At 41.5% G+C, this 26,113-nt stretch overlaps 1 protein-coding gene across 1 annotated transcript in view; it reads left to right on the top strand.

Annotated features, from left to right (window-relative positions):
• The window catches only part of Scp2 (sterol carrier protein 2), a 71,783-nt gene that overhangs the window by 28,312 nt on the left and 17,358 nt on the right, over positions 1–26,113 (top strand). Inside the window, exons 8-13 of the mRNA XM_051188405.1 lie at positions 2,080–2,166; positions 3,216–3,366; positions 5,582–5,729; positions 12,350–12,457; positions 17,321–17,474; positions 23,498–23,600. Coding sequence (XP_051044362.1) covers positions 2,080–2,166; positions 3,216–3,366; positions 5,582–5,729; positions 12,350–12,457; positions 17,321–17,474; positions 23,498–23,600 — 751 coding nt within the window. The remainder of the gene's footprint in view (positions 1–2,079; positions 2,167–3,215; positions 3,367–5,581; positions 5,730–12,349; positions 12,458–17,320; positions 17,475–23,497; positions 23,601–26,113) is intronic.

The raw sequence follows: 26,113 nt of genomic DNA, 5'->3' as shown, positions 1-26,113 counted from the left end.
CGTCAGCATATATATCCCTTGTCATCTAAGACAGGAAGCTAGAACACCTTAAGTCTACCTTCCACAGTGTTCCCCATGCAGCTGGGGATGACCTCACAGGTTCTGTCTCCTTACTGACCACCTTTGGAAGTTGTGCCTTTTCTCCATCTTTCAATTCCAGTTTCCCACACCAGGCCCTTTCATTTCTTGTCCTAATTACCTTCCCCCATCTCTTTGCTAATTTGCTTTTGGTAAAGTCATTTTTAAAAATTCCTTTTACATACCGAGTTTTCCTGCTGAAATATGGATCTCACCGTGCCATAGCCCAGTTTAATGCTCTGTTCCTCACTGTTCTCGGTATGAAACATGAGCACCATAAAATGAACTTTTCTGCTCTAGTCCTGGGTCATTCTCCTGTCTCACCTTTTTCATCTTGGCTCCTCATCCCTCCCAGACTTCAAGGCCCCCTGCCTGTCTTGATGAACCTTTTCACCTCAGGATGCTTTGCATATGCTGCCTCTTCTGCCAGGAATCCTCTCTTCCTTTTGTTAGTTGTTTTGGGGCATCTGGATTTAATGCACAGCTGTGTGCTCCCATACCACCCACATAATGTTTCTGTCATAGTATGTATTGTATTGTAAATATTAGAACAGAATGTTTTTCTTTCCTGTGGAAACATACAGAATATCTTGAGGGTAGGAACTGTATCCATGTCTCTTTGCCTAGCATGGGGTATGGCTCAAATAAGATAGTTTCTGGAAGTTAGTCATGGTCAAAGTTTATTTATTATGGAATCTGGGATATCACATGGGCAGGCCAGTGATTTTTCTGTTTCTTTCTGAAACAGGGTCTCGTGTAGCCATGGCTGTCCTCAAACTGGATATGTATCTGAGATCCTCCTGCCTCTACATCCTGAATGTTAGGATCGATAGCATATGCCACCAGTGTATGTGCTGCTGAGAATCCAGGGCATAGTAGAAAAGCACTCTAGCTGGGTGTGGTGACACAGGCCTTTGTGCACAGAACTCAGGAGGAGGCAGAGGCAGGTGGATCTCTGTGAGTCGGAGGCCAGCTTGGTCTACAAGGCGAGTTTCAGGACAGCCAGAGCTACATAAAGAAACCCTGTCTTAAAAGCAAACAAACCCACCCTGACTCTACCAGTTGAGCTACATTCCTAGTCAACAAGTCATTTGATTTAAAAATTAATCGATTTACTATTATTGTGTGCTGTGTGCATGATGCATGTGGCATGATGTGTGGGGTTCGGTGAACAACTCTGTGGAGCCAGGTCTCTGCTTTCATCTTTATATGGGCTCTGGGTATTGTTATTGTACTCATGTTACCAGATTTGAGTAGCCGGAACCTTTACCTGCGCCATCTCACTGACCCCAAGTCGTTTAATTTTAATGACTGGTATTTTGTAATTCACCAGGGGAGAAATAAGGTGTTCTGTTCTGTCATCTAACTGGTGTTATTACCAGTTGGGTACTTGTTACTTGGGTCTGGCATGTCAGCTTCTGTCCTTCAGGAGACTGACCTCACTTCAGATCCCTGTTGCCCATAAGTCGGTCAGAGAAGAATGGAGAGGAAATGATTGACTAGGGGCCATGCTTTGGCCATCTTCTTAACCTAATAAAGCCAGTTCTATCACTTAGGAAATGGTTTTAGAAGTTCTCACCTAGAATTCATGACAAACCCAGGCAGATTTTATTGTTGTTGAGACTATTTCAAGTAGTCTAGGTTGGCCCAGAACTCACTATATAGCTGAGGATGACTTTGGAACTTCTAAACCTCCTGCCTTCTCCTCCTGAGTGTTAGTGCCAAGTATAGTTAATGCCAAGCATAGTGGTTGCAGACATGTGCCACCATTCCCAACTAGGACAGACAGTTTTAATATACAACATATGATTTTGGAGTGGGTTTTTTCCCCCTTTATTTTAAGAACTTCATTCAGATGACTTTAAGGTTGAAACTTCTTAATGTAAGTTTGTGGGTTGTGAAAAGAAAATTCACATATTTTCTGTAATACTGTACCAAGATATCTTTAAAAAAAATTACAGTTGCTTTCTTACATCTTGTAACTACTTATCTTGTATTTAGGTATTCCCAGTTCCGAGATGAATACAGCTTAGAAGAAATAATGAAATCAAAGAAGATTTTCGATTTTCTGACTGTCTTGCAATGCTGGTAAGAAAAGCATGCTAACATTTCCTAACCATAACTAACTGCTCTCCCCACTGCCCATCTCTCCATGAGTAACTATAGGCTTTGTGTAACTTTTATAGAATTACCAGTGTCTCCTCGCTCTGGGTTACCTTCATTGTCCCCTCGCTCTGGGTTACCTTACCAATGTCACCTCGCACAGGTTACTTCATGAGCATATGCCTTTATTTCCTATTGCTGCTCCGAGGCAGTTCCCCTCCTGTCATGAAAAAATAAGTTTCACTTTTTCCTTCTCTAGTAACATCTACTTGCTTTGGGTATTCTGTGTGTATTCATTAAAAATAAGCCTGTAGACTTATAATGCAACATATGTTTCTCTGTGATAGATAAGAAATGAAGGAATCATAGCTCTAGTGATGCTCATAGTCATATCTTGAGACTTGCCTGTCACTCTCTTACCCTTCAAGCACAGACTGAGTACTGTGTACTGAGCTCTGGGGATACTGTTTGGGATGCAGTTGAAAGAAATGGGTCAGCTCTCACCTGTTAGTCTGAAGGACAGCCCACTTGAAACCCCTTCCCAAGCTGTTGAGGGCCTCCTGTGTGCCACCTAGCTTCACTGTGGATCTCAAGGCTCTTACCTCTGGGCTTTTTAATATCCCCCATTCTACCCTGCCCCAGCTTCCAAAAGAATTCCAGACTGAGCTCTCTGGGATAGAGCAAGGCTCGAGAGGTGTGAGTCCATAGCAGTATCTTCACAGTACTAACACAGGAAATGGCCTTTCAGACTCATTCCACAGAGAGTCTTCAGAATTGCTCCAGGCATCAGTGGGGGCCTATCCAGGGTTATTTCAGTGAGAATTTGAGGGAGAGACTGCAGCTTGAGCATGAAGGGCATTTGAGGGCTTGCTAGAGGCTCAGCCTGGTGGGATGCATGTGTAGTTTAGCAGTAAACACCACAGAGAAGACTGTGGATTGGCCAGGAGACAAACTTGGTCTTCCCTCCCCTAGCTCCCAGTCCAAATCCCTAGGAGATGGTGCAGGAGTAAGTAATTACTTTCACTTCCTCCTAGTCCCACCTCAGACGGTGCTGCAGCTGCAGTTGTGTCTAGTGAAGAATTTATACGGAAGTATGGCCTGCAAGCCAAAGCTGTGGAAATTGTGGCACAGGAGATGATAACTGACTTGCCAAGCACATTTGAAGAAAAAAGCATTATTAAAATGGTATATTTGAAATTCATTTTTTAAACTCAAATTAAGGAAATATTATTTTAAATTGCAATCTAACATTTTATTGTCAGCTCTGAAAGGTACTTATTTTTTTTAAATTTATTTATTTAATTTAGAAACAAGGAAGGTAACTTATAAAAACATGATCTTTAAAGGTTCTTACATAGCTCATTATCTTAGTTAGAGTTTCTATTGCTGTGAAGACACACCATGACCATAGCAACTTTTTTTTTAATTGTTTATTTTTATGTGCATTGGTGTTTTGCCTGCATGTATGTCTGTGTGAGGGTGTTGGATCTTGGAGTTATAGACAGTTTTGAGCTGTCATGTGGATGCTGGGAATTGAACCCAGGACCTCTGGAAGAGCAGTCAGTTCTCTTAACTGCTGAGCCACCATGGCAACTCTTATAAAAGAAAACATTTAATTGATGTGGTGGTTTATAGTTCAGTGGTTCAATTCATTATCATCATGGCAGGGAACATGACAGCATGCAGGAAGACATGGAGTTGGTTACATCATGATCAGAAGGCAACAGGAAGTGGACTGAGACACAAGGTGGTATCTTGAGCATATATGAGACCTCAGCAATGACACTTCCTCCAACCAGGCCATACCTGCTGCCTCAAGGCCGCACCTCCCTTTGGGGGTCATTTTCTTTGAAACCACCACACCCTTCCTTAAGACTCTGAAGGAGACAGGCTTGGTGCACTCTTTTAATTGGGAGGGAGAGGAAGGAGAATCAGGAGTCCAGGCCCAGCCTCAGCTGCATTGCTAACCAGAAGCTACTTAGGACTGAGCAATGGCTATAGTATTTTAATTTATTAGACATGCTATTCTTTTGGTTTTGTGAGAAAGGGCTTTTCCATGTAGCCCTGACTTTCTAGGAACTCTCTCTAGACCAGGCTGGCCTTGAACTCAGATATCCAACAGCCTCTGCCTCCCAAGTGCTAGAATTAAAGACATGTTCCCTTATTAAAGGGAAAATAAAAGATTTCAGACCTAACGTAAATTGAACAATTGAGATTCACCCCTCAACCACAGAAACAATTGTGATGGTAAATTAGAGTTTATAAAATGGTTTTTACAACGTGCTACAAATTTGAAATGCCCACATAATTTAATCAGTGTTTTAGTTTGGTCCTAAAATGTTCCCCATAAGCTCATGTATTACAGATTTAGTCCCTGATCCAGCAGTTTTGAAGTGGAGTCTTTGGGAGGTGATCCTAGGGGTTGCAACCTAATCAAAGGATTAATTTGCTGATGGATTCATAATTTAATGGGTCTTAGGGAAGAGGCTTTGTTGAAAAAGCTAGTTCTGTCTGCTTCCTGGCCTTGGGGGGGGGGGAACAGTCTTGTTCTACCACATGCTCGCTACTATGCTTTTTTTTTTTTTAAACCTTGCAATGGGTCTGGTGTGATAGCACCAAATAACCTTGGATTACAACTTGCAAAACTAGGAACCAAAATAATCCTTTCCAGTGGGCATGGCTGTACACACCTGTAATCTCAGCACTTGAGAAGTAAGGTAGGAGGAACAGGAGCACAAGGTCATCTTCAGCTGCACAGTGCATTTGAGGCTAGCCTGGGCTGCATGGAATCCTATCTAAAAAAAAAATAAAACAAACAAACAAATAAACAAAAAAGCTTTCCTGCTGGTCAGCTGTTTTCTTAGGTATTTTGTCACAGTGCTGGGATGTTGACCAGCAAAGCCAAGATCATAAAATTGGGTTATGGCATATAGATTATATTCAGGTTTCCTCATAGCACATTTTATATTATTTCTGTCTTATTCCTTGAATACAAATTGAACGTGGCCTGTAAAAGAAGGTTGCATGTTTTCCTATAGAAATTGTCCCATATTTTCCCACCATGTCTGACTCATAATGAAGTATTAAAGATTCTCTTTAACCAGTACAACTATACATTACGACTTCATCAGTACAACTATACATTATGATTCCATAGTTTCCATAACAGCAGAGATAGACGCTCAGAGATTCTAAGTCTTTTTTCAGTGTCTTATTTAAACTTTTGTAACTTATGGTATAAAATTCAATATGTACATTCTTCTTTTTTAGAGATCATTTTATTTAGACTTTTTATATAATGCAGAATCAGCTGAGATTTCAATGTATGTGATATGTTGAGCTTTTACTGTTACGCATGTGTCCTTGGCCTCTTACTTCTGAATGTATTTTTTGGTTCTAGGTTGGCTTTGACATGAGTAAAGAGGCTGCCAGGAGGTGCTATGAGAAGTCTGGCCTGACCCCAAGCGATGTGGATGTGATAGAGCTCCACGATTGCTTTTCTGCCAATGAACTCCTCACTTATGAAGCCCTGGGGCTCTGTCCAGAAGGTAGTGTCTCTGGGGAGGGCTTCCTGCCCATGAAAATCCCACCAAGAAGTGTTCACTTTCATCATTAAACAACACAAGTCACTAATTGCCTTTTCTCTGCATGTTGGCTCTGCCACACTGTGTAAATTGAGATGTAAGAAGCAAGTTTTGGTAGGAGAGTTTTTAGGACATCCGGTCTTTGACAACACCAATCCTGGCATAACAGAGCATATACTTCATTTATGTTATGCAAACGAGTACTTAGAATGTACTGTTAGATTTTGAAGAGGATTTGTTAGGTCTACCATCCTGAGTATTTTTAAATGGTGTTTAAATAAAGCCTTGAAGAAAGGAAAACAGAAAACCTGATTAGTGGGGTGTGAAGGATTCCTTCTCTAGAGCATACTACCCTTCTTAGTTATGAACTTCAGATCCTTCACTCCTGTGTCGATACTTGATGCTCAGTTGTTTACTTTTCAGGCATGCTCAAGAGAATATAATTGTATCTTAGTTTAGTCTTAATTTGCATATTCCTCATGACTAATGATACTGAAAATCTTTTTATGTGTGTATTAGTCTTTCATTTATTTTCTTTAAAAAAAGATTTATATTATCTTTACTTATGTGTGTGTATCGGTACCTGTGTGTGGGTAAGTGAATGTGAGACTTCAGGAGCTCATGGAGTCTGGAAGAGAACGTTGGATCCCCTAGGCTGGAGTTACAGCTGGTTGTGAGTTTCCCTGTGTCGGTGTTAGGAATCAAATTTGGGTCCTCTGGGGAAGAGTATTGCATGCACTTAACTGCTGAGCCGCCTCTCCAGCCCCTCATGTACCTTCTTTTTATGTATCATGTCTTTATAGCTATTTAAATCTCTGCCCTTTGGTTGTCTGTTATTTGTCTTTAATATATATATATATATATATATATATATATATATATATATATGAAGCACCGTATAACATTAATATATATACTACATACACATTCTAGATACAGGTCAGTGATAAACATTTATGTTGTGAACATTTTCTTCTAGTCCAAGAACATAGCCTTCTGTGTCCATATGGTTTAGATTGACTGTTTTATTATGTTTTCTGCTTATGTTCTATGCTTTTTCTTCCTTCCCCGTTGTCCTTCTGTCTTTTTTTGAATTATTTGAACATTTGTAGTGTACTTTTTAAATTAAAGACAAGGTCTTGTACAAGCATGGCTCATGCAAAGATGTCTATTAAAAAGTAAAGCATCTTATATATAATTTGCAGGGGGAAATGAACACAGTCAGCAGAAAGCTATCATATAATAGACAAAGTTATCAGGGACCTAGCTAATCAAACCATGTTGTACAAAAGGAGCATAGGAGATTGCAATTACATCACAGATCCAGCACACACCATCCTTGAAACTGGTAACTCTGGTCTCTTCTGAGGGAAAAAGCTAGGTTCCCAGGAACCAAACCCGTAACTCCCTTGAGGGCTCAGACTGGACCTGCCAAGTCTGCCCTGGGCAAGAACACAGAACTAACATTCCCTTTGTCCTTTCATCAAGGCCTCTGAGAGCCTTGGATTGGTCTGGCTCCCGACACAAGATCTATGTTGTTCCTTATTTTATTCTCTGTGTTTTGCCTGCATGTTTGTATGTACACCAAGTATATTTCTATTGCCTGAGCAGGCCAGAAGAGGACATTGGTTCCCCTGGGACTGGAGTTAAAAGCTGTTGTGAACTCCTAGGAACCAAGCCTGGGTCTTCTGCAACACCAGTGCATATACTTAAAAATAAATAAATAAATAAATAAATAAAATATTATAAGATAAAACAAAAACTGTCACATTGGAGTTGGACAAGGCAAATAAACAGAAGTAAAAGAGCCCAAGAGAAACCACAAGAATCAGAGAACCACTCAGGAATCCTGTAAAAACCACTAAACTGAAAGCTATAATCTGTACTCAGAGACCCTGGTGCAGACCTGTGCAAGCCTTGCAGCAATCTCTCTGGGTTCATATGCGCTTTGATCATGCTGAGTTAGAGGACCTTGTTTTCTTGCCCCCTTTGAGACAGGCTCTCAAAACACAGCCCTGACTGGTCTGGAATTCACTGTATAGACCAGGCTGGCCTTGAAGTCACAGAAGTCCTCCTGCCTCTGTCTCCTGAGTGCTGGGATTAAAGGTGTGCACCATTACAGTGATGTCTGATTTAGAGCTTTTGCTGTTATCCCACAAGTCTGTGGAACAATTTCTTTTTTGCTTTGTTTTTATAGATTTAGTGATCAAACCTGGAGACATGCACATTTGTTCATTTTTAAATTCCCTTTCTGCTCTGAGCCACTGGAGTGAGACTTTTTTCTTCTCTCTCACTCTGTCTTTCTCTCTCTAATTGAAAGTTTTTTTTTCTTTCTTTTGTTTTTTATTCTTTCGTTTTTCTTCTCCTTTCTTTCTTTTTGGAGACAGATCTCAGGCTAGGGATACAGCTCAGAAGGCACAGTGCTTGCTTCACATGTTGGAGACTCTGACTTCAGGCTCTAGTAATGAAAAAAAAAAATGAAAACAAAGGAACAAAGAGACAGGGCTCTTCTGTGCTGCTTATCTGGAGCTCACTGTTACGGAGTGGGCTTTGGCCTTGCACCTCTACCGCCACACCCTGTGGGTGTCTTGGGCATGCACCACCACATCTGAATTTAGTGTTTCAATTCAAAGGTTTCACTTTTCAAGCTCCTATGGGATTCAATGTCTAGCTTCTTGGCTCTGCTGAGAATTCCTGTCTTGGTGTTTGTTTCTAATGTGTGTCTAATGTGTGCAGCTTGAGTATCAGTTTGAAACTCCTTGATAACTTTGTAATCTTGACTTTGGGGTTTGGCATCTACTGACGGCCTTTCCCCATTGGGAGTCGGTTGTTTGTAGTTTGAATAATTTTAGGTGGCATCCTGGGCAGCATGAGTGTAACTTTAATGAGTGTCCTCTGGAAAGGAATGGTGGGGCACGTGTAATATGGAAAGTAGGAAGCCAGGCATCAATCTCCAGTGTTAAGCCTCAGGATTACCTGCCCCCCAATTTATATTTGAGACAGTCTGTTGCTGAGACCTTGGGCTCACTGGCTTTAGGTTAGGTGGGACAGCCAGTGAGCCCTAGGAATGCACTTGTTTCTGCCTGCCAGCACAAGGATTACAAGCACACACACCAAATCCATCTTTTTATGTGGGTACTGTGGGATTAAACTCAGTCTGCATGCTTACCTGCTTACTGACTGAGTTATCACTCCAGCTCCACTGTTTGTGATTTAGGGAGCAATCAGCCCAGTTCATCACCATGGGTTCTGTCTTGCTTTCTGAGGTGGCCACTGATGCTCATGTTTAGTTCCTGAAGTCTGCTGTGCTGGTTTGGGGCCATCCTGTGCATCCATAGCTCAGGAGTGAGCCTCAGGCTTACATAAGTCTACACTGAGAATCAGGGTGGGGGCTGTGCTCTGGCCCTCTGCTGTGGCCTCCTTTGCTTACTGCTCAGCCTGTGGAGTTTCTTTTCCTGGTTCTGTTGGGTAGAAGGGTGGGGTTTCAGTGGGATGGTGGCACACATCTGTAATCCCAGAACTTGGGAGGCAGAGACAGGAGGATCAGGAGTTCAAGGCTAGTCTGGGCTACTTGAGACTATCTGGAAAAGCCAAAAGTGGGGTGGGGTTGAGAGGAAGGGGGAGGCCAGACTTAGTTCTGTAGTGCTGACACTGCCTTTTTTTTGGCCATGCTGCGCTGTCCCAGGATACTGCTTCCCTGTGCAGAATTGCTAAGGATAGCCTGAGAAATCACAACTGGCATTTGTCCTATACAGCCACTTCCCCAAGATTTCCCTTGCTGATCTTCCTGCTTTTGTTTGCTTTCCAGTCATCTGGTAGCTGTAACTAGCATTGTATACATGGCTTCAATGGTGGTCATAGGACAAGAGCACTGTGAGGGGAGGAGCACTGAGGGGAGCACTGTGGGGGGAGGAGCACTGTGGGGGGAGGAGCACTGTAAGAGGAGCCGTAAGGGGAGGAGCACTGTGAGGGGAGGAGCACTGTGGGGGGAGGAGCACTGTGGGGGGAGGAGCACTGTGGGGGGAGGAGCACTGTGGAGGAAGGAGCACTGTGAGGGGAGGAGCACTGTGGGGGGAGGAGCTCTGGGGGAAGGAGTACTGTGAGGGGAGGAGCACTGTGGGGGAAGGAGCACTGTGAGGGAAGGAGCACTGTGAGGGAAGGAGCACTGTGAGGGGAGGAGCACTGTGAGGGGAGGAGCACTGTGAGGGGAGGAGCACTGTGAGGGGAGGAGCACTGAGGGGAAAAGAGTACCGTGGAAATTGTGCTTTGGTAGCGGAACCAGAACCCAGTTAAATATCATGAGTGATAATGGCTTTCAGGTTTGTATCCCAGCTCTGAATGCTTCCCTGAAATCTAGAATCAGCGAGCAAGCTGCCTACTCTTCAAGGTGTTACAGGGTTTGTGTGTGTGTGTGTGTGTGTGTGTTTAGAATAGAACTGCTAATATTTCCCAAACTTCTCTATCTTTGATATCCTCCAGTTGATCACACTAGAAACTAGAATCAGTCTAAGAAGAATTAAGAGAAGTTGTTTTTTCTTAAACATTTATTTATTGTTCATATGTGTGTGTTCGCACACCATGCGTATGTGCACACATGTATGTGTAGGGCTGCACACAAAGGCCTGAAGAGGCTGTTGGATCCTTTGGATACAGGATGTTGTCAGCTGCCCAAGTTTGTTTCTTCTCAAACTTGTTGCAAGAACAACAGGTGGCAACTGCCAAGCCATCCTTCTAGCCTCTGCAGAATCTATGGAGTCATCTTTCTCACACCACCCCCACTGAATCCGTCATTGAGTCCTGGTGATGCTGGGCCTGCCTTCAGATAAATCTGTGTACCACTTCTTGCCAGTCTTTGTCACTGCCAGCAGAGTTCTTTAGTTGTCATCATCTCACAGCTGGCCCTGAGTCTGCTTGGACTCCTTCAGTCTCGTCTCTAGATCCAAAGCAGAATGGTTGTGTTAGAAGCAGGTCGGTGTGATCCTCTTTTCCAAGCCTACTAGCTTCTCACTCACAGAGGCACAGGCCAGATTCTGTCTCTTTACTCCTCACCTAGGTGTTCCCAGCCTCTTCTCTCCACAGCTACTCACCTGTAGCCACATTGCCTCCTTTTTTTTTTTTTTTGTTTGTTTGTCTTTTGAGGCAGGGTTTCTCTGTGTAACCCTATCTGTCCTGGAACTTGCTCTGTAGACCAGGCTGGCTTCAAATTCACAGAGATCCTCCTGCCTCTGCCTCCCGAGTGCCACCGCTGCCCAGCTTGCCCCTTTGGCAAGCACTCCAGGTTCCTGTTCCCCTCAGGTCATGTGTCCAGAGCCCATGTGGTTTGTCCACTGCTCTCTTCCTTGTTCCCACTTTCACAGATTCCTTTCCTTCCTTGTCTCCATGGTGATGTGGCTACTCTTCATACTGTTATCTGGACAGCACCCAGACTGTTATCATCACATCTGGAACTCCCAGATCTTATATCTGATCAGAAAAGCGTTTGGAAAATATTTTATATAATACACACACTTTTATTTATTTTGTAACCACCATCAAATAGCCAGGGGAAAAAAATCATTAACAGGCAATGTGGAGGGCACCAAGCATGTGAAATAAATTTGCAGTTTTTTTTTTTTTTTTTTTTTTTGTATAGGTTTTGGTTTGAGACAGGGTTTCATTACATAGCCCTGGTTGGTCTGGAACTCAGTATGTAGACCAGGTTAGCCATGATCATACAAGGCTCTGCCCGCCTCTGGGCTGTGATAAATGGCCTGTGCACTACTCCTGTGACAGTGAAATATTGTTTTTTGTTTTGTTTTTGAAATAATGCTTTTTTTTACTTTTATGGTTCATCAGTGTTTTCAGTCTTTCTCCTGAATTTCATTAAAGTGAATTTTTGTTTGTTTTGTTTTCTTTGGTACTGGCATCAAACACTAGGACATGCACATGCTAGGTAAGCACACTACCACCGAGCCACAATTCCAGTCATGCTCTTTTTTGCTTTTTCAAGACAGGGTTTCTTTGTGTAGCTCTGGCTGCCCTGGACCTCGCACGGAGGACCAGGCTGTCCTAGAACTCATAGAGATCCACCTGCCTCTGCCTCCCAAGTGCTGGGATTAAAGGTGTGTGCCATCATGATCAGCATGCTATTTTTTTAAACTAAAATATATATATATATATATATATATATATATATATATATATATATATTTTACAGTAATACAGCTGAAACCAGAGAGATAATAAATGCATTTTGGAAACATGAATTTTGAAACTATAATTTTCAGTTAAAGTGTTGTGAGTGTTTGTTTTGATCATATTAGTTCTTTTCTGCCTCTCTGTTACAGTTGGGGCAATTTTGGAAGCTACAGGGCTATTAGGAACTAGTAATCGCTTTGTTTCATGTGGTACATTTTTGAAAGATAAGCCTTTATTGCTCAATATTATTACTTAATACTTAGAAGCATTTGTAACAAGTTATTAAGCTCTTAAGAAATGTTTGTATTAAGAAATCCTTTGCTATATGGAAAAGTTAGACAAACATGCCTCCTGTCCAATGCTATTTTTTTTTAACATTTATGAATGTTAATTTCTTTCTCCCATAGGGCAAGGTGGAGCATTGGTTGACAGAGGTGATAACACTTACGGAGGAAAATGGGTCATAAACCCTAGTGGTGGACTCATTTCCAAGGGACACCCACTGGGAGCAACAGGTAATGAATAATACACACAGATTTCAGAAGTTTTTACCCTTTATTATACTTCAGATCTTGATTTGTTTTAATACACACATGAAATTATCCTGACAACTTGTGGGAATTGGCTCTCTCTTTCCAATTTATGTGGGTCCTGGGGAATCAAACTCAGGTCATCAAGCTTGGCACATGAGTAAGCCATCTTGCTGGATCTTGTTTTGATCTTTCAAGACAGTCTAATTCTGTAACCCAGAGTTGGCCCAGAAACTCACTATATAGTTCAGGATGACCTTAAACTTTCAGCAAGCACCCCCTTCCACTCCATCCCTCCCAAATGCTGGGATTATAGGAATGAGCTGCTGTGAGTGGCTCAAGTGTATGATTTCAGTATCTGCATTCTGTTTTCTCTGAACTCAGTGTGACTAGAGCTTTTTTGTTTTGTTTTTTAAGATTTCTTTATTTTTTTTTATGTACATTGGGATTTTGCCTGCGTGAGGATACCAGATTCCTTGGAACTGGAGTTATAGACAGTTGTGAACTGCCATGTGGGTGTTGAACCCTGGTCCTTTGGAAGAGTGGCTAGTACCCTTAACTTCTAAGCCATCACTCCAGCCCTGTGACTGGAGCTTTACAGCTTCTTAGCTGCAATCACTTCTGTTTCCTAACAGAGCTTACCAGACTAGATAAGATTATTTCAGATGAGCACATTACATGCTGGCTAGCACTGCATGGAACTCATCTTCTCTTGAGAAAACCAGACAAGAAATTATGAAATACAAATTTTATTGTGACTCTGCTGCCCACTGGCCATGTAGTTCTTCTGACCAGAATTAATTACTTTGACTCTTAGGTCTTTAACTGAAAAATGACAGCTCTGTATTGCCATTTCTAAAATAACTTAGTAGTAAATTTCTGTGATTTGTTTCTGTAAAGGTAGATGGGTATGTTTTCTCTTTATTATCTTGTATGTGTTGATGAATGGAATATTTTAACTTATTCCAGTTTCCACAATAGGAAAGTTATATTTAACAACTATATTTATTAAAGCAGTTAGCTTTGCTTTATTTCTATTTAAAACTATTAAAAAGCCAGGTGATGGTGACACACATATTTGATCCAAGCACTCAGGATGAAGGCAGATCTCTGAGTTTGAGGCCAGCCTGGACTACAGAGTGAGTTCCAGGACAGCCAGAGCTACATAGAGAGACTCTGAAACAAACAAGAAGAAACCCCTTAGATTTTGTAAGCTTATAACTTAGTAGGAAATAGAAAAGCTAGATGAATTGGGGAAGAGAGAGGAATAAAGTGTGACAGGTTGCAGTGCTGTCAAATTAGCTCAGTGGTAGAACACTTGTGTAGGATGCAGAAGGCCCTGAGTTCTGTACCAAGCTCTTAGAGAAAAAAGATAGACAAAGGAGTGCCAAGTGGGCAGACTTGCGTATTCACAGGTAATGGCAGTATGCTGTGTGTGCTACCTTGCTATTTGTATTCGTTTGTCTCTTTGGTTCTTTTATTATGTCATTTAAAACATATACAAGGGTTTATTATTTTCTCTCTTCTGTGAATTACTTCTGTATAAAAGTTTGTCATGGGTGCTTCAGGATGTACAGGGTGCATTTCCTCTTGGCAGAGTCTGCCTTCCAGTAGTATTGGACCCCTCCCAAAGAATCTAAGACTTTTGTAAGATTTTCTTTTATATTTAATATGTGTGTATGCTCATGCGTGCACACATTGAAAAGCTAGGTTGGGCTACATGAGACCCTGCTATCAAACAAAACCATACCCCAGGTTTTTGTTCAAGTAAGTGCATATTTTGCATAGTGCCATTTTCACGTATCTTTAGATCCTTTAAGCTTTTTTTTTTTTTTTTTTTTTTAAAGACAAAATCTGCTGTTTAGTTCAGACTGGCATTGAACTCACAATATAGCTGAGGCTAACTTGGACCATCTTAGCCTGGCAAGTGCTGGGATTATAAGTGTGTGGCACTTCACCCAGAGCCCTGTATTCTTTTTAATGCCCACATCTTTTTTTAAGGCTTATTTATATTTATGCATACAGTGTCCAGTCTGCATGTATCCCTGCAGGCCAGAAGATCTGATTACAGTGGTTGTGAGCCAACATGTGGTTGCTGGGAATTGAACTCAGGACTCCTGGAAGAGCAGCCAATGCTCTTAACCTCTGATCCATCCCTCCAGCCCCATTTTTTTATTGAAAAAAAAAAAAATCACTTACTGACAGACATCTGGATTGTGCTAGGTTTATTCTCACAAACAGGTTGCAGTAAGCATGTTTGTATCTTTCCATACTTAACACACCTGTAAGGCACATTCCAGATGTGTCAAAGATCCATACTTAAAATTTGCTGAGCTTACCAAACTTCCTTCAAAATAAAATTATACCAGCATACATGCCTGTCCATAGAGTAGGGGATGTGTCTTTTTCTTTAATCTTGTTAACATTGGATTTTCTTATCAAATTTGACAATTTGGCCAAACTTAGCATGCCATTCAGTTGTCCTAGTCTACTTTCTATTGCTGAGATAAACGCCATGATCAAAAGCAACCTAAAAAATTATACCAGCATACATGCCTGTCCATAGAGTAAGGGATGTGTCTTTTTCTTTAATCTTGTTAACATTGGATTTTCTTATCAAATTTGACAATTTGGCCAAACTTAGCATGCCATTCAGTTGTCCTAGTCTACTTTCTATTGCTGAGATAAACGCCATGATCAAAAGCAACCTAGGGAGAGAAGGGTTTATTTGATGTTTCCACACCACAGTCCAACCTGGAGGCAAGAACTTAGCAGAGATTGTGGAGGAATGCTGCTTACTGGCTTGCTCTCCACGGCTCACTCGGCTTCTTTAGAGCAGGACCGCCTGCCCAGGAATGGCACTACCCATAGTGAGCTAGCTACCTGCCTGCCCCAGCCCCCTTGCCTCAGGCTAATCTGATGGCAGCATTTTCTCAAGTGAGGTTCCCTCTTCACAGATGACTGCAGCATGCGTCAAATTGACAAAAAAATATTTTAATTAAAAAATAATAAAATTAAGTAGCACAGTTGTCTTAAAAAGCCAGCCCAAAACAGGCAGGAATATAGATAGAATGTACTTAGTTTTAAAATACTTTGAAGGTAGACACAGACATATTGTAGTATCACTTTTTAGCCCTGTCATTCATGTGTGTGTGTGTGTGGTATGCATGCGTACATATGTGTGTGGGTGCACATGGGTACATGTGCTTGTGGAAGCCTGAGGTCAGTGCTATCCTCTTGGTTTTTGAGACACTGGCTTGGAGTTTACCAAGTAGGATAGGCTGTCTGTCCAGGGAACCCCTGGGATCCTTCTTTTCTTTGCCTCCTTACACTGGGATTACAGACATGCACTACCACATCTGCTTTTTATTTTTTGTTTGTTTTTTTTTTTTTTTTAATGTGGGTTCTGGTGATCAAGCTTGTGTGGCAAGTGCTTTGCTGACTGAAGTCTTCAAGTTGATCTTCAAGTGTTTCCAGGTGAGGGTAGGAACTTGAGTAAGAGAAGAACTCTGAAGAGCTCTAAGAGCTACACTTCTCTGTGGGTATAACGATAAGTATTTAGAATGCAGTTAAATTATATTGGATTAGGAAGCAGGGACATCACTGGTTACTAGTGGTTGGCTAGGTTATGGAATCAGGTGAGATTTCCTTCCTGTTGAGTGGGCCTTAAGTCTCATTAGACAGCAGTTGATTACCGCTAAGGATGTTACTATTGTACCTTTAGGGGATCACAGGCACCACAGCTGGGTAGGACTATTGGTTTCTCACCCCCTTTATGTCCAGCTTGCACAGCACCTTCTGGTACTAAGGTGGTTCTCAGGAAGGAGGCGGCTTTGGGTTAGATTCGGCTCAACTTGTCCTGTGGCCTAGTACGTGCTGTCTTTAGAAATAGGCATTTACCTTTGACTTCTGGGTAACAACAATGCCTTCATTGTTTGGTGACTTCTTAAACTCCCCTGACCAACAATTCAAAAGGAGGTTTCTCTTGCCTGGCACTAGGAGAGGCTTTATCAATCCCAAATGTATAACTTCATTTAAACAATAAGTGTGTGTGTGTAAATATAAAGTTAGATGATTCCCTGTGACTTTTCTTTTTCCAGACCAGGTTTCTCTGTGTAACAGCTCTATCTTGGAACTCGCTCTGAACAGGCTGGACTCGAACTCACAGTGATCCACCGGCCTGCCTGGATAAAAGGCATACACCACCACCACTGCCCGGCCCCTATGACTAATTCAAACATTCTTAGTGTTATAGATCCCTCCTCCCTCTCCATCTGTATTGTCTCCTTCTCCCCTCTCCAATTTGATCCCCTACTCTTACCCAAATTTTCCATTTTCCACTTAATATCCCCTGTATCTTTCTACTCCCCTCTCTAGAGATCAGTTTTATCTTCTTTATTGCTTTTCAAAATGTTCCCATCTCAAAAAAATTGGGTAATTTTTTTTTTTTTTTTTTAAACAGAATCTTACTATGTAGCCCTGGCTGTCACGGAACTCAATATGTAGAACATGCTGGCCTTGAACTTAATATATTGAGATATGCCTGACTCTGCCCCCGAGTGCAGGGACTAAAGGTGTGCACCACCACAATTGGTTAGATGCTATGTTTTCGATTTCAACTTGCCAGAAAAGAATGGGTTGAAGAAAGAGTGAGCACTTCATGATTTCCTGAACTCGAGTCTTTTTAGATCTCTTAGCTTGGGAACTAGCAGCGAATCTTGGGCTTTAAGTTCCTGAAGCGAGAGTGGCTTTGGCAAGAAAGAAGTCAGTACTAGCGGCTCGCGTCGTACCGGTGGGCGGAGACTTCGCGCTAACGCGGCCCGGGGCGCTCTGTGCTCGATTCGCCAGGTCTGGCTCAGTGCGCGGAGCTCTGCTGGCAACTGAGAGGCGAAGCCGGAAAGAGGCAGGTTCCTGGGGCAAAGGTGGCTCTGCAACACAATTTAGGCATCGGAGGAGCTGTGGTGGTTACACTCTACAGGATGGGTTTTCCTGAAGCTGCCAGGTAAGTGGCATGCCAAGTTTTGTCACTTTTGTCCTTCTGATTGTTCACCTATAAGAGACGCTTGCATATTTAAAAAAGTTCACAATTTAAGCATGTAAGGTAAAGTATGCAATTACTTCTTTAATATGACTTTAAAAGTTAAGACTTAGTTTAAAGCTCAGAGAACCTTGGGGAAATTTTGTTCAGAAGGAGGCAGTGAAGCCAGGACTGCTGACCCACAAGTCAGCAGAATCCAGGCAAGTTACCTTTTGGTTTCCTTTCCCAAGGTTGACTTTCTTCCTTCCCCTTTGGCCTCTCGGGTTGCTGGAGTGGTTCGGAGAAAGCAACCAAATGCATGTGCCATTGGGCCCTTGCAGACACATTTCTGAATCAGGCCCTCATTGCTGCTCGAATTCCTTGTGTCTTGCTTTCTTCCTCTCTGAAGCATCTGCTTCTTCAGGTACCTCTGTCCCAGCCCTCTGAGATTCCTCAACTGCCTTGCAGCCTCTCAGGGTTGCTCGCCTTCTCCAAGGCCCAGCTCTCCTCTGTGTGCTTGCTTGGTTTTCAATCTTCTGTAACTAGTTCCAGATTTGGTATACCCTCTTTCGAATCTTCCTATCTTTCCCTTCACTGGCTCCTTGCCTCTGTTACCAAACAAAACACCAGAAAATCTTCCCTAGTCTGCAGAATCTATTTTTCTTTTCTTCTTGCTTTAATTATCCCTTTTCACGGTAAGCCTTTGTTTGTTTGTTTGTTTGTTTGTTTTGGTTTCATCCAGACAGGGTTTCTCTGTATATACCTGGCTGTCCTGGAACTCATGCTGTGGACCAGGCTGGCTTCAAACTCAAGAGATCTGCCTGCCTCTGCTGGGATCAAAGGCGAGGACCACAACCTTTGTCCATGATGAGCCTCTTAAAAGTGAACCACCTTGTTTCTGTGTGTGCTGGGATACCTCAAGGTCTGGTCTGAGGTCAGGTGTGTTCTGAGCTGAATGAATTGATTATCCTTTACAAATTTTTCATCCTTAAAAGTTTTTAACCATGCTGTGGCTTTTTAACACTAATAGGCCTTCTTTTTCTCTTGCAATTCTTGGTAATTGCTTGATCATTTATTCACACATTTTGTTCTACAAAGGGTAGGGGCACGCTTATAGATTCCAATTTAGTCTTCACTTTTACAAACTTTGGGGTGTTTTTCCTCTCCATGGTCTCACTCTGCTTTATCTGCTTAGAATTTTAAGCAGATAAAGACCCATCTCAAAGACTATCTCCTTTCAAATATCCACAGCCTTTTGGAATCCTTAGGTCTACTCCAGTTCTGGTCTCTTGAGGCGTAATTAAAGTTGTGGCTCTTCCTGCCCCCTACCTAGGATCTGCCTCATAGTGAGTTAAGTGCTTTTGTGTCAAACAAAGGGGGTTGAATCTTGTTCTTCCTAAATCTGATCCATCCTTTCTGTGCTGATGAACCTGGAATACCATCCAGTTCACTCTACTAGTTGAAACCCTTTAGTAAAAGTCAAGCTACGAAAAGCCAGCACAAATGGTAGAATTGGCTAGATACTTTATTTTCTTCATAGTAAAATTAGGAAGTTTTCCACAGATTTTTTTTTTTTTGAGACAGTCTCACCTTGTAGCCCAGGCTAACCTTGTTTTAGAGGCAGTGATCTTCCTGCTTCAACTTTTGAGAATATTCCTGCAAGTTCTCACATGCAGATGATGCACATCAGTAATTACCACTGCAGTTAAAGATGCAGGATGATTCTGTGACCTGCTTCCCTTGTCCTCTAGTTCTTCTTTTCTGAGACAGGGTCTCACTGTATATCCCTGGCTGTCCTGGAACTCGCTGTGTAGTCCAGGCTGGCCTCGAACTCACAGAGACCTGCCTGCCTCTGCCTCTGAGTGCTGGGAGTAAAGGCGTGTGCCACCATGCCCAACTCTTTCGTTCTTTATGTTCCCTTCCAACAATCCTTGTTCCACCTTCTTTGCAAGCCCTGCTCTGTTTTCTGCCCCTGTACTTTGCCCTTTTTATGAATGTCAGTTTGTTCATTAAAGAGGCAAAGGGACACTTCTTTAATTGTAGCACTCACTGATGGTTTTCTAACTTTTTCTTCTGTATTTACTAACTGATACCCTGCTTTAAGGAAGAACTTTCCCTCTCCTGTTTTTAAATGTATTTATACACTGTATGAAGTCACGAGTCATTATTTTACCCAGGGGTCTTTACTCCTTTAGTATCTGTTGTTTTGGTGCTGACAATGTCTCTGGTTTGGCCAGTGGGAACCCCCTCAAGCTGACACTTGTGTCCCATGATTCTTTATAGTACTAACTCTCCCTTTTTTTTCTGGCTCAAGAAGATGGCCCACTCTCCTTGTACTTTTTAAATTTTTTAATATTTGTGTGTGTGTGTGTGTGTGTGTGTGTGTGTGTGTGTGTGTGTGTGTGTGTTTAGGTATGCAGACCATGCCATCTGGACTCATCTGCCAGCTCTGAGGTCAAAGGGACTTGGCTGGTTGTTTGTGAACTTTACTCGACAGTGCTATCACACATTGCATAACCCTCTCTAATCAGAAAAGGCAATGACATGATGACCCGTTACCTATTATATTTAAGACTGAATGACTGAGTTGGAGGACTTTTGTATTCATCTCAAATACTAAGAATAACTGCTAACCCTTTTTAGAAATGATTTTAAACTGCTCTATTAAGACACACTTTACAGGCTGCACAGCTCACCATTTAAAGTCTTTTCAGTGATTTATAGGGTTATCCTTACCATGATTCGTTTTAGAACATTTTCACAATCCCCCCCTCCCACTCCCCAAACACATACCCCAAATGCTTTCACTTCCAGTGTGTCTCATTTGTAGTCTGACAACTCTCACCCTCTCCCTGTCTCTAGATCTGCCACTCTGCATGTTTCATATACAGAAAGTTGTATGGTATTATTCTTTAATGTTGGCTTCTCTGATTTAACATAGCATTTTCAAGGAACTATATTCCTTTTGAAGGCTGAATGATACCTGCATGAAAGCCTTTCCTTACTCGTCATTACTGGTTGTTTTTATTTTAGCGGTCCTTGTGCATGTGAAGTGATACCTCACAATTTTGCTTGCATCTCCCCAAGAGCTAATCATTTTCTGGAGACCATTTCCTGGGCTGCTTATTTGCTATTTGTGTGTCATAGTTGGAGAACTGTCAGTTAAAGTCTTCATCAATGTAAATTATGGGATATTGTTGGATTGCAAGAAGTCTTTTTAAAGGCCTGGTATGTGCCATGATCACTCTAGGTGCTTTGTATTAACTTTTCTTTTCTTTTCTGCCCATGCTGGGCATGAAACCCAGGACATTGTGTATGCTAGAAAAACGTCTCATCACTAAGCAATACTTCCACAGACGAATTTCTTTGAATAAAACCCCACGTGGTAGGTAGTATTAAACTCACTATAGAGAAATTGGAGATCAGAGTTAAGACAGTTTAGCTAAAGAAAGTTTCAGATTTCGAAGTAAGGTCTTAGCCACCATCACAGTGTAAAGTTGATGATACAGAGCCTGTGAAGGTGTTACAGTGAAATTTGCCATGTGTCTAGTAGGAATTCAAACACAAGCTAGAATATTCTTTAAATTAATCTTTAAGCCTCTTCCAACATTATCCACTAGTAGACATATTTCAGTAAACTTGTATTTACCAAATTCAAATGAAAACAAATTAACTTAGTTTCTACTAAAATTTTTCTTTTTATCGAAAGAAGTTATGAGACTGTAGACACAATGGTATGCATACACCAGTACTCAGGAGGCTGAGGGGAAGATCACTTAAGCTAGCCTGGGCAACGCAGCAAGACAAAACAAAGTAAACAATAAAACAAAAAGAAATCAGGAGAAACATCTTCTGTGTGAGAGCTGTCTGAGTTTAAGTTATTCAATTTATTTTTAAATAATGCATGTATTAAGTAACTTGCAAGGAAGGATATTCAGAAAATACTAACAGTAATTTGTGTGTTAACCATCTTCTAATCTAGATGAAAAGTTGGTTAATCAGTGATAAGCTTTTTCAAACAAGGGAGACCTTAACCTTTGGAAATATATCTGGACCTGCCATATAGTCAAGATATTTTGTACACTTTTGGACTGCCAGGATCGATTGCTTTACCAGATAGAGTCAAGAAGTGTGTAGTTGGGAAAAGGGCACATTGATGATTAAAGGTTAAAAAAACAGACTTATTTATTTAAGAGAGGGTTTCAGTATATAGCCCTGGCTGGCATGGAGCTTACTGTGACCCAGGATGGCCTTGAATTCACCTCTGTCTCTGAGGTGTTGGGATTAAAGATGTGTGCCACCACATGAGGCAATTTTTTTTTCCTTAAGAGTCATTTATTTATTTTATATGTATGTCTGCTTTGTCTGAATGTATGTTTGTGAACCATATTCATGAATTGCCTGTAGAATGCATTGGATCCCCAGTAACTGGAATTACAGATGGTTGTGAGCCACCATGTGGGTTCTGGGACTGGAACCTGGGTCCTCTGAAAGAGCAGCAAATGCTCTTAACTGCAGAGTCACCTCTTTAGCCCCAGAGTTTCAGTGTTTCAGTTTTATAAGATGAAAAGGGTTATTATAGAGCTGCATGGTGCTGATAACTGCTCAAATTCTAAAAACATTTAACATCACTGAACTGCACAGTTAAAAGTAGTTTGGGTAAGCTGGGCATTAGTGGCGCATGCCTTTAATCCCAGCACTCAGGAGGCAGAGACAAATGGATCTCTGAGAGTTCAAGACCAGCCTGGGTCTAAAGAGCTAGTTCCAGGACAAGCTCCAAGTGCTGAGATTGCAAGTGTATGCCACTAAAATACTGGCGAAGATCTTAAACGCTCACAGGACTGTTTTGTGCTTATACCCAGAAGGAATCTGCATTTTTAAAGAGATTACCCAAAGATTCTCTTTTTTGTCCCACCCCAAACAAGCCTTTATCCTTCCTAGCTATCACTGCTCCAGGGAAGGATTCAATTCACTGTTCCATACAAGGCCAGTGTGGTCTACAGAGCCAGTTCCAGGACAGACTCCAAAGCAATACAGAGAAACCTGTCTTGAAAAACAAACAACATCAAAACAACAAAACCCAAAACAACCACTCCCAAAAGAAAACCTAACCCCCCCAAAACAAAACAAAACAAAACAAAAAAACCAAAACCCTGAAACTTGGTGAGGTTGGTGAGGGGGGTTGGTTTGTTAATTTGCCTGCTTTTTGTTTTGTGGTGAGGGTCCAGTCTGGACCATTAAGGATGCTAAGTGCATGTTCTGCCACAACTACACGTCAACCCTTTAAGCTGAAATGAAAGGGTTTGGGGACATACTAGTGACAGAGTGCTTGACTAGCATGCCCAAGAGTCTGGATTCTATCCCCAGCACTGCAAATAAGTGGATAAATAAACAGGCAAAAAGGAAACCAAAGAAACAAAAAGTACTGGACCAATTACCTAAGGCCTGGTTCTGTTCTCTGCGCTTTGGTTTCTCACTGCCTGCCTTTCTCCTCTGCAGTAACCATGGCAGTCTTGTATCTCCTTTAGCTTCCTTGTATTTCCTTTCTCACCTTTAGACCTAAGGTCCTTCAAGCTAACTTTGGCTTCTCCACCAAAACTCTTTGTAGGGTTGGTTCGGTTAGCATTGAAGATGTAATGTAAATATTACCTTCCTGGAGGAGCTCCTTGTGACCATTATCTACAATATCACACCTGACATAGATGTCCCTTTTTTCTAGTGTCTTAGCTGTTTTTTTGTTGTTGTCTTGTTAAAAATCTCTCTGGCATGTGAGTTTCATAAGGGCAGCTTCACCTAGTGAGAACTGTCTTTCTTGCAAGATGGAAGTTGGGTAATTGGTCTGGTTTGTCTAGGGGTATGATTCTCGGTTTGGAAGTTGGGTAATTGTTTTCTTTAGGTCAGAGTTGCAACATCTCTGTCCTTGGGCTTTTTGAAAGTTACTGTTGCATATATGTTGGAAACCCAGATACCTCTGTGACTTCCAGAGCTGACACTGATTCCTTCCACAGCTCCTTCCGAGCTCATCAGATTGAGGCTGCACCCACCAGCTCTGCAGGTGATGGATTCAAGGCAAACCTTGTCTTTAAGGAGATCGAGAAGAAGCTTGAAGAGGTAAGAAGCCAGTACTGGGGTTGGGAGGCACAGGGTTTCAGCTGATGCTGGCGGCAGCACAAGGTGAAATGTCATGTCATGTGTTTCAGAATCCCTGTCTCACAGGCTTCTTTGTAATTCTAGCAAGACTGCAGTTTGAAAATGTAAACATCTCCAGATTTGTTTTATTTTATTTATTATTTTTATTTGTTTGTTTGGGTTTTTGGTTTCTTGAGACAAGGTTTCTTTGTGTGTAATCCTGGCTGTCCTGGAGCTCACTCTGTAGGTCAGGCTGACCTCCAACTCAGGGAGATCCAACTGCCTCTGACTCCCAGCTGCTGTGACTAAATGTATGTACCACCACCACCCAGCACACATCTCCAGGTTTGAATGTAAACACTATAGAAAATAATGTTTCAAATCATTTCATTTTAGTCTTTGTCAGGAAGATAACCTGTGGGTATAGTTCAGATGTTCAGATGCAGGGAGCCTCGGTTGATATAACTTTTTTTTTTTTTGTCTTTTTGAGATAGATTGCTGGCCAGAAAAATACAATAGTCCTTTGGCTTCAGCTCTGAAGTACTGGACTTGACAGGGTAGTCATCACACTCGGTTTTCAAAGTCTTTTTTTATTTGCTACTTCCTTCTTGCAAAGAAGAACTCTAATTTTTAAAATTCACATAATACAGGAACAGGTAATTTCAGAGGTGGTTGGGTTCCCAGCACCCATATAGTGACTTGAAACAGTGGGTAACTCCAGTTTCAGGGGATCCAGCACCTTCTTCTGCCCTCCAGGCACATGTTCATGTACTTATAAAAATGTAACCAAAACATTTATACATGTTAGAATCTGGATACCCTCACATAGTCACGTATACAGGTAAAACACCGATGCATATCAAATAAATAAATAATAAAAAATCTATCATTTTCATAAATATCTAAATTTATTAACAATATGATATTTGAAAAATAAGTTTAAAAAGTAAATCTTTTTAAACAAGAAAAGAAAAATGTCAAAATTTCCCAGTTGCACCACTTAGAGTTCACTAAAATGTTAGCATAATAAACTAGACTAAAATGTAAAATGCATACACTTAGCTACCCATATGATACATGTTGGGTTTATTGTACTATACATGAAAATCTATGTTATGTACCATAATTAGTTATTTAAAAATTTTTTTAGATTTATTTATTTAGTGTGTATGGGTGGTGTTTTGCCAGTATGAACTAGAATTATACTGTGTGTGTGTGTGTGTGTGTGTGAGAGAGAGAAAGAGAGAGAGAGAGAGGAGAGAGAGAGAGAGAGAGAGAGAGAGGAGAGAGAGAGAGAGAGAGAGAGAACACTGCTGTGTGGGTGCTGGGAGTCGAACCCAGTTTCTCTACAAGAACAAGTGCTTTTTTGTTGTTGTTAAGATTTATTTATTTTATGTGTGTGAGCACACACAATGGGCATATTTCATAAGTCCCTTAATGTAGGGCGGAGGACTTCTTAACAGCTGTCTGCACTGTGGCTGGTGTGCCTTGTGAAAGGACCAGCATTCCCTAGCCCTTCCAGGGCTGGAGCAGGGCCAGGTGGATGGCATGGCACTGGGCCTGGAGCTGCAGGACCGTCAGGCTGCCATCTTGGGGGATGACCTCATCCAGTTTTCCCCTATAGTATGCTTTGTGGCCAGGTATATAGGTCTGTAAGAGCATGCTTTTTAGCTCATTATACATATGTGCCACAACTTAATTGACTTATGATGACTATCAGATTAAATTCAATTTTACAAGTGCAACATTGCTGTTATAAATTTCCTCTTGTACTTCACGTACAAGTAGTTTAAATAATTAAGGACAAAATTGGGTAGTTAAATGTGTGCATTTTACATTTAGTCTAGCTTGCGAGACTCCCACCAGAACTAGGGATATAATTTGCCAACTTACTAACAATTCAAGAGAATAACTGCTTCTTTCTCTACACCTTCTTCAATACTATATTTGTTTATTATATAAAAATCTTCACCAGCCAAATCAGAAAATGATAGCTCACTATTGTGTTTTGAATGCCTCTCATTATTGAAATGTCCACTGTAAAATGAGGAACTCTATGAGGACTTAGTTCAAAGGTCAAATAGGAGATTGGGTTAGAGATTACCTACTGTGCAGTCTGAGGTCAGCCATGGGTCCATCATGGGGTAACAAAGAGGTCCCGTTTCAGTTTCCCACTGTGCTTTTAGCTGTGCAGGCTTATGCCTCTTGCTCTCATGTTAATTCTGTACTCCTCCATAACCTCACCTGTAGGCTGTTTTCACCTTCCCACGATTCCCACGATTGTCAGTTTCCTCAGTGTTTGTAGTGCTGGAAAGTGAAAGTCTGGACTCTTTGTCAATTAATGCATTTTGTGTTTTAGTAGAGGCAACTTAGCAAGAGGATTCATTTCCGTCTTTGTCTTTCTTACCAATACTTCACTGGCATTCTTTGAATTCTGTCCTCATTTTTTGTTCTATTGTGTTTACAGCAGCACCTACTCCCTGACCTTCATTCCA

The sequence above is a fragment of the Phodopus roborovskii genome, unplaced genomic scaffold (genome assembly GCF_943737965.1).
Source record: "Phodopus roborovskii unplaced genomic scaffold, PHOROB, whole genome shotgun sequence".
NCBI lineage: Eukaryota > Metazoa > Chordata > Mammalia > Rodentia > Cricetidae > Phodopus > Phodopus roborovskii.
The sequence above is the reverse complement of the archived record's forward strand: the minus strand, read 5'-3'. Positions and strand labels throughout refer to the sequence as shown.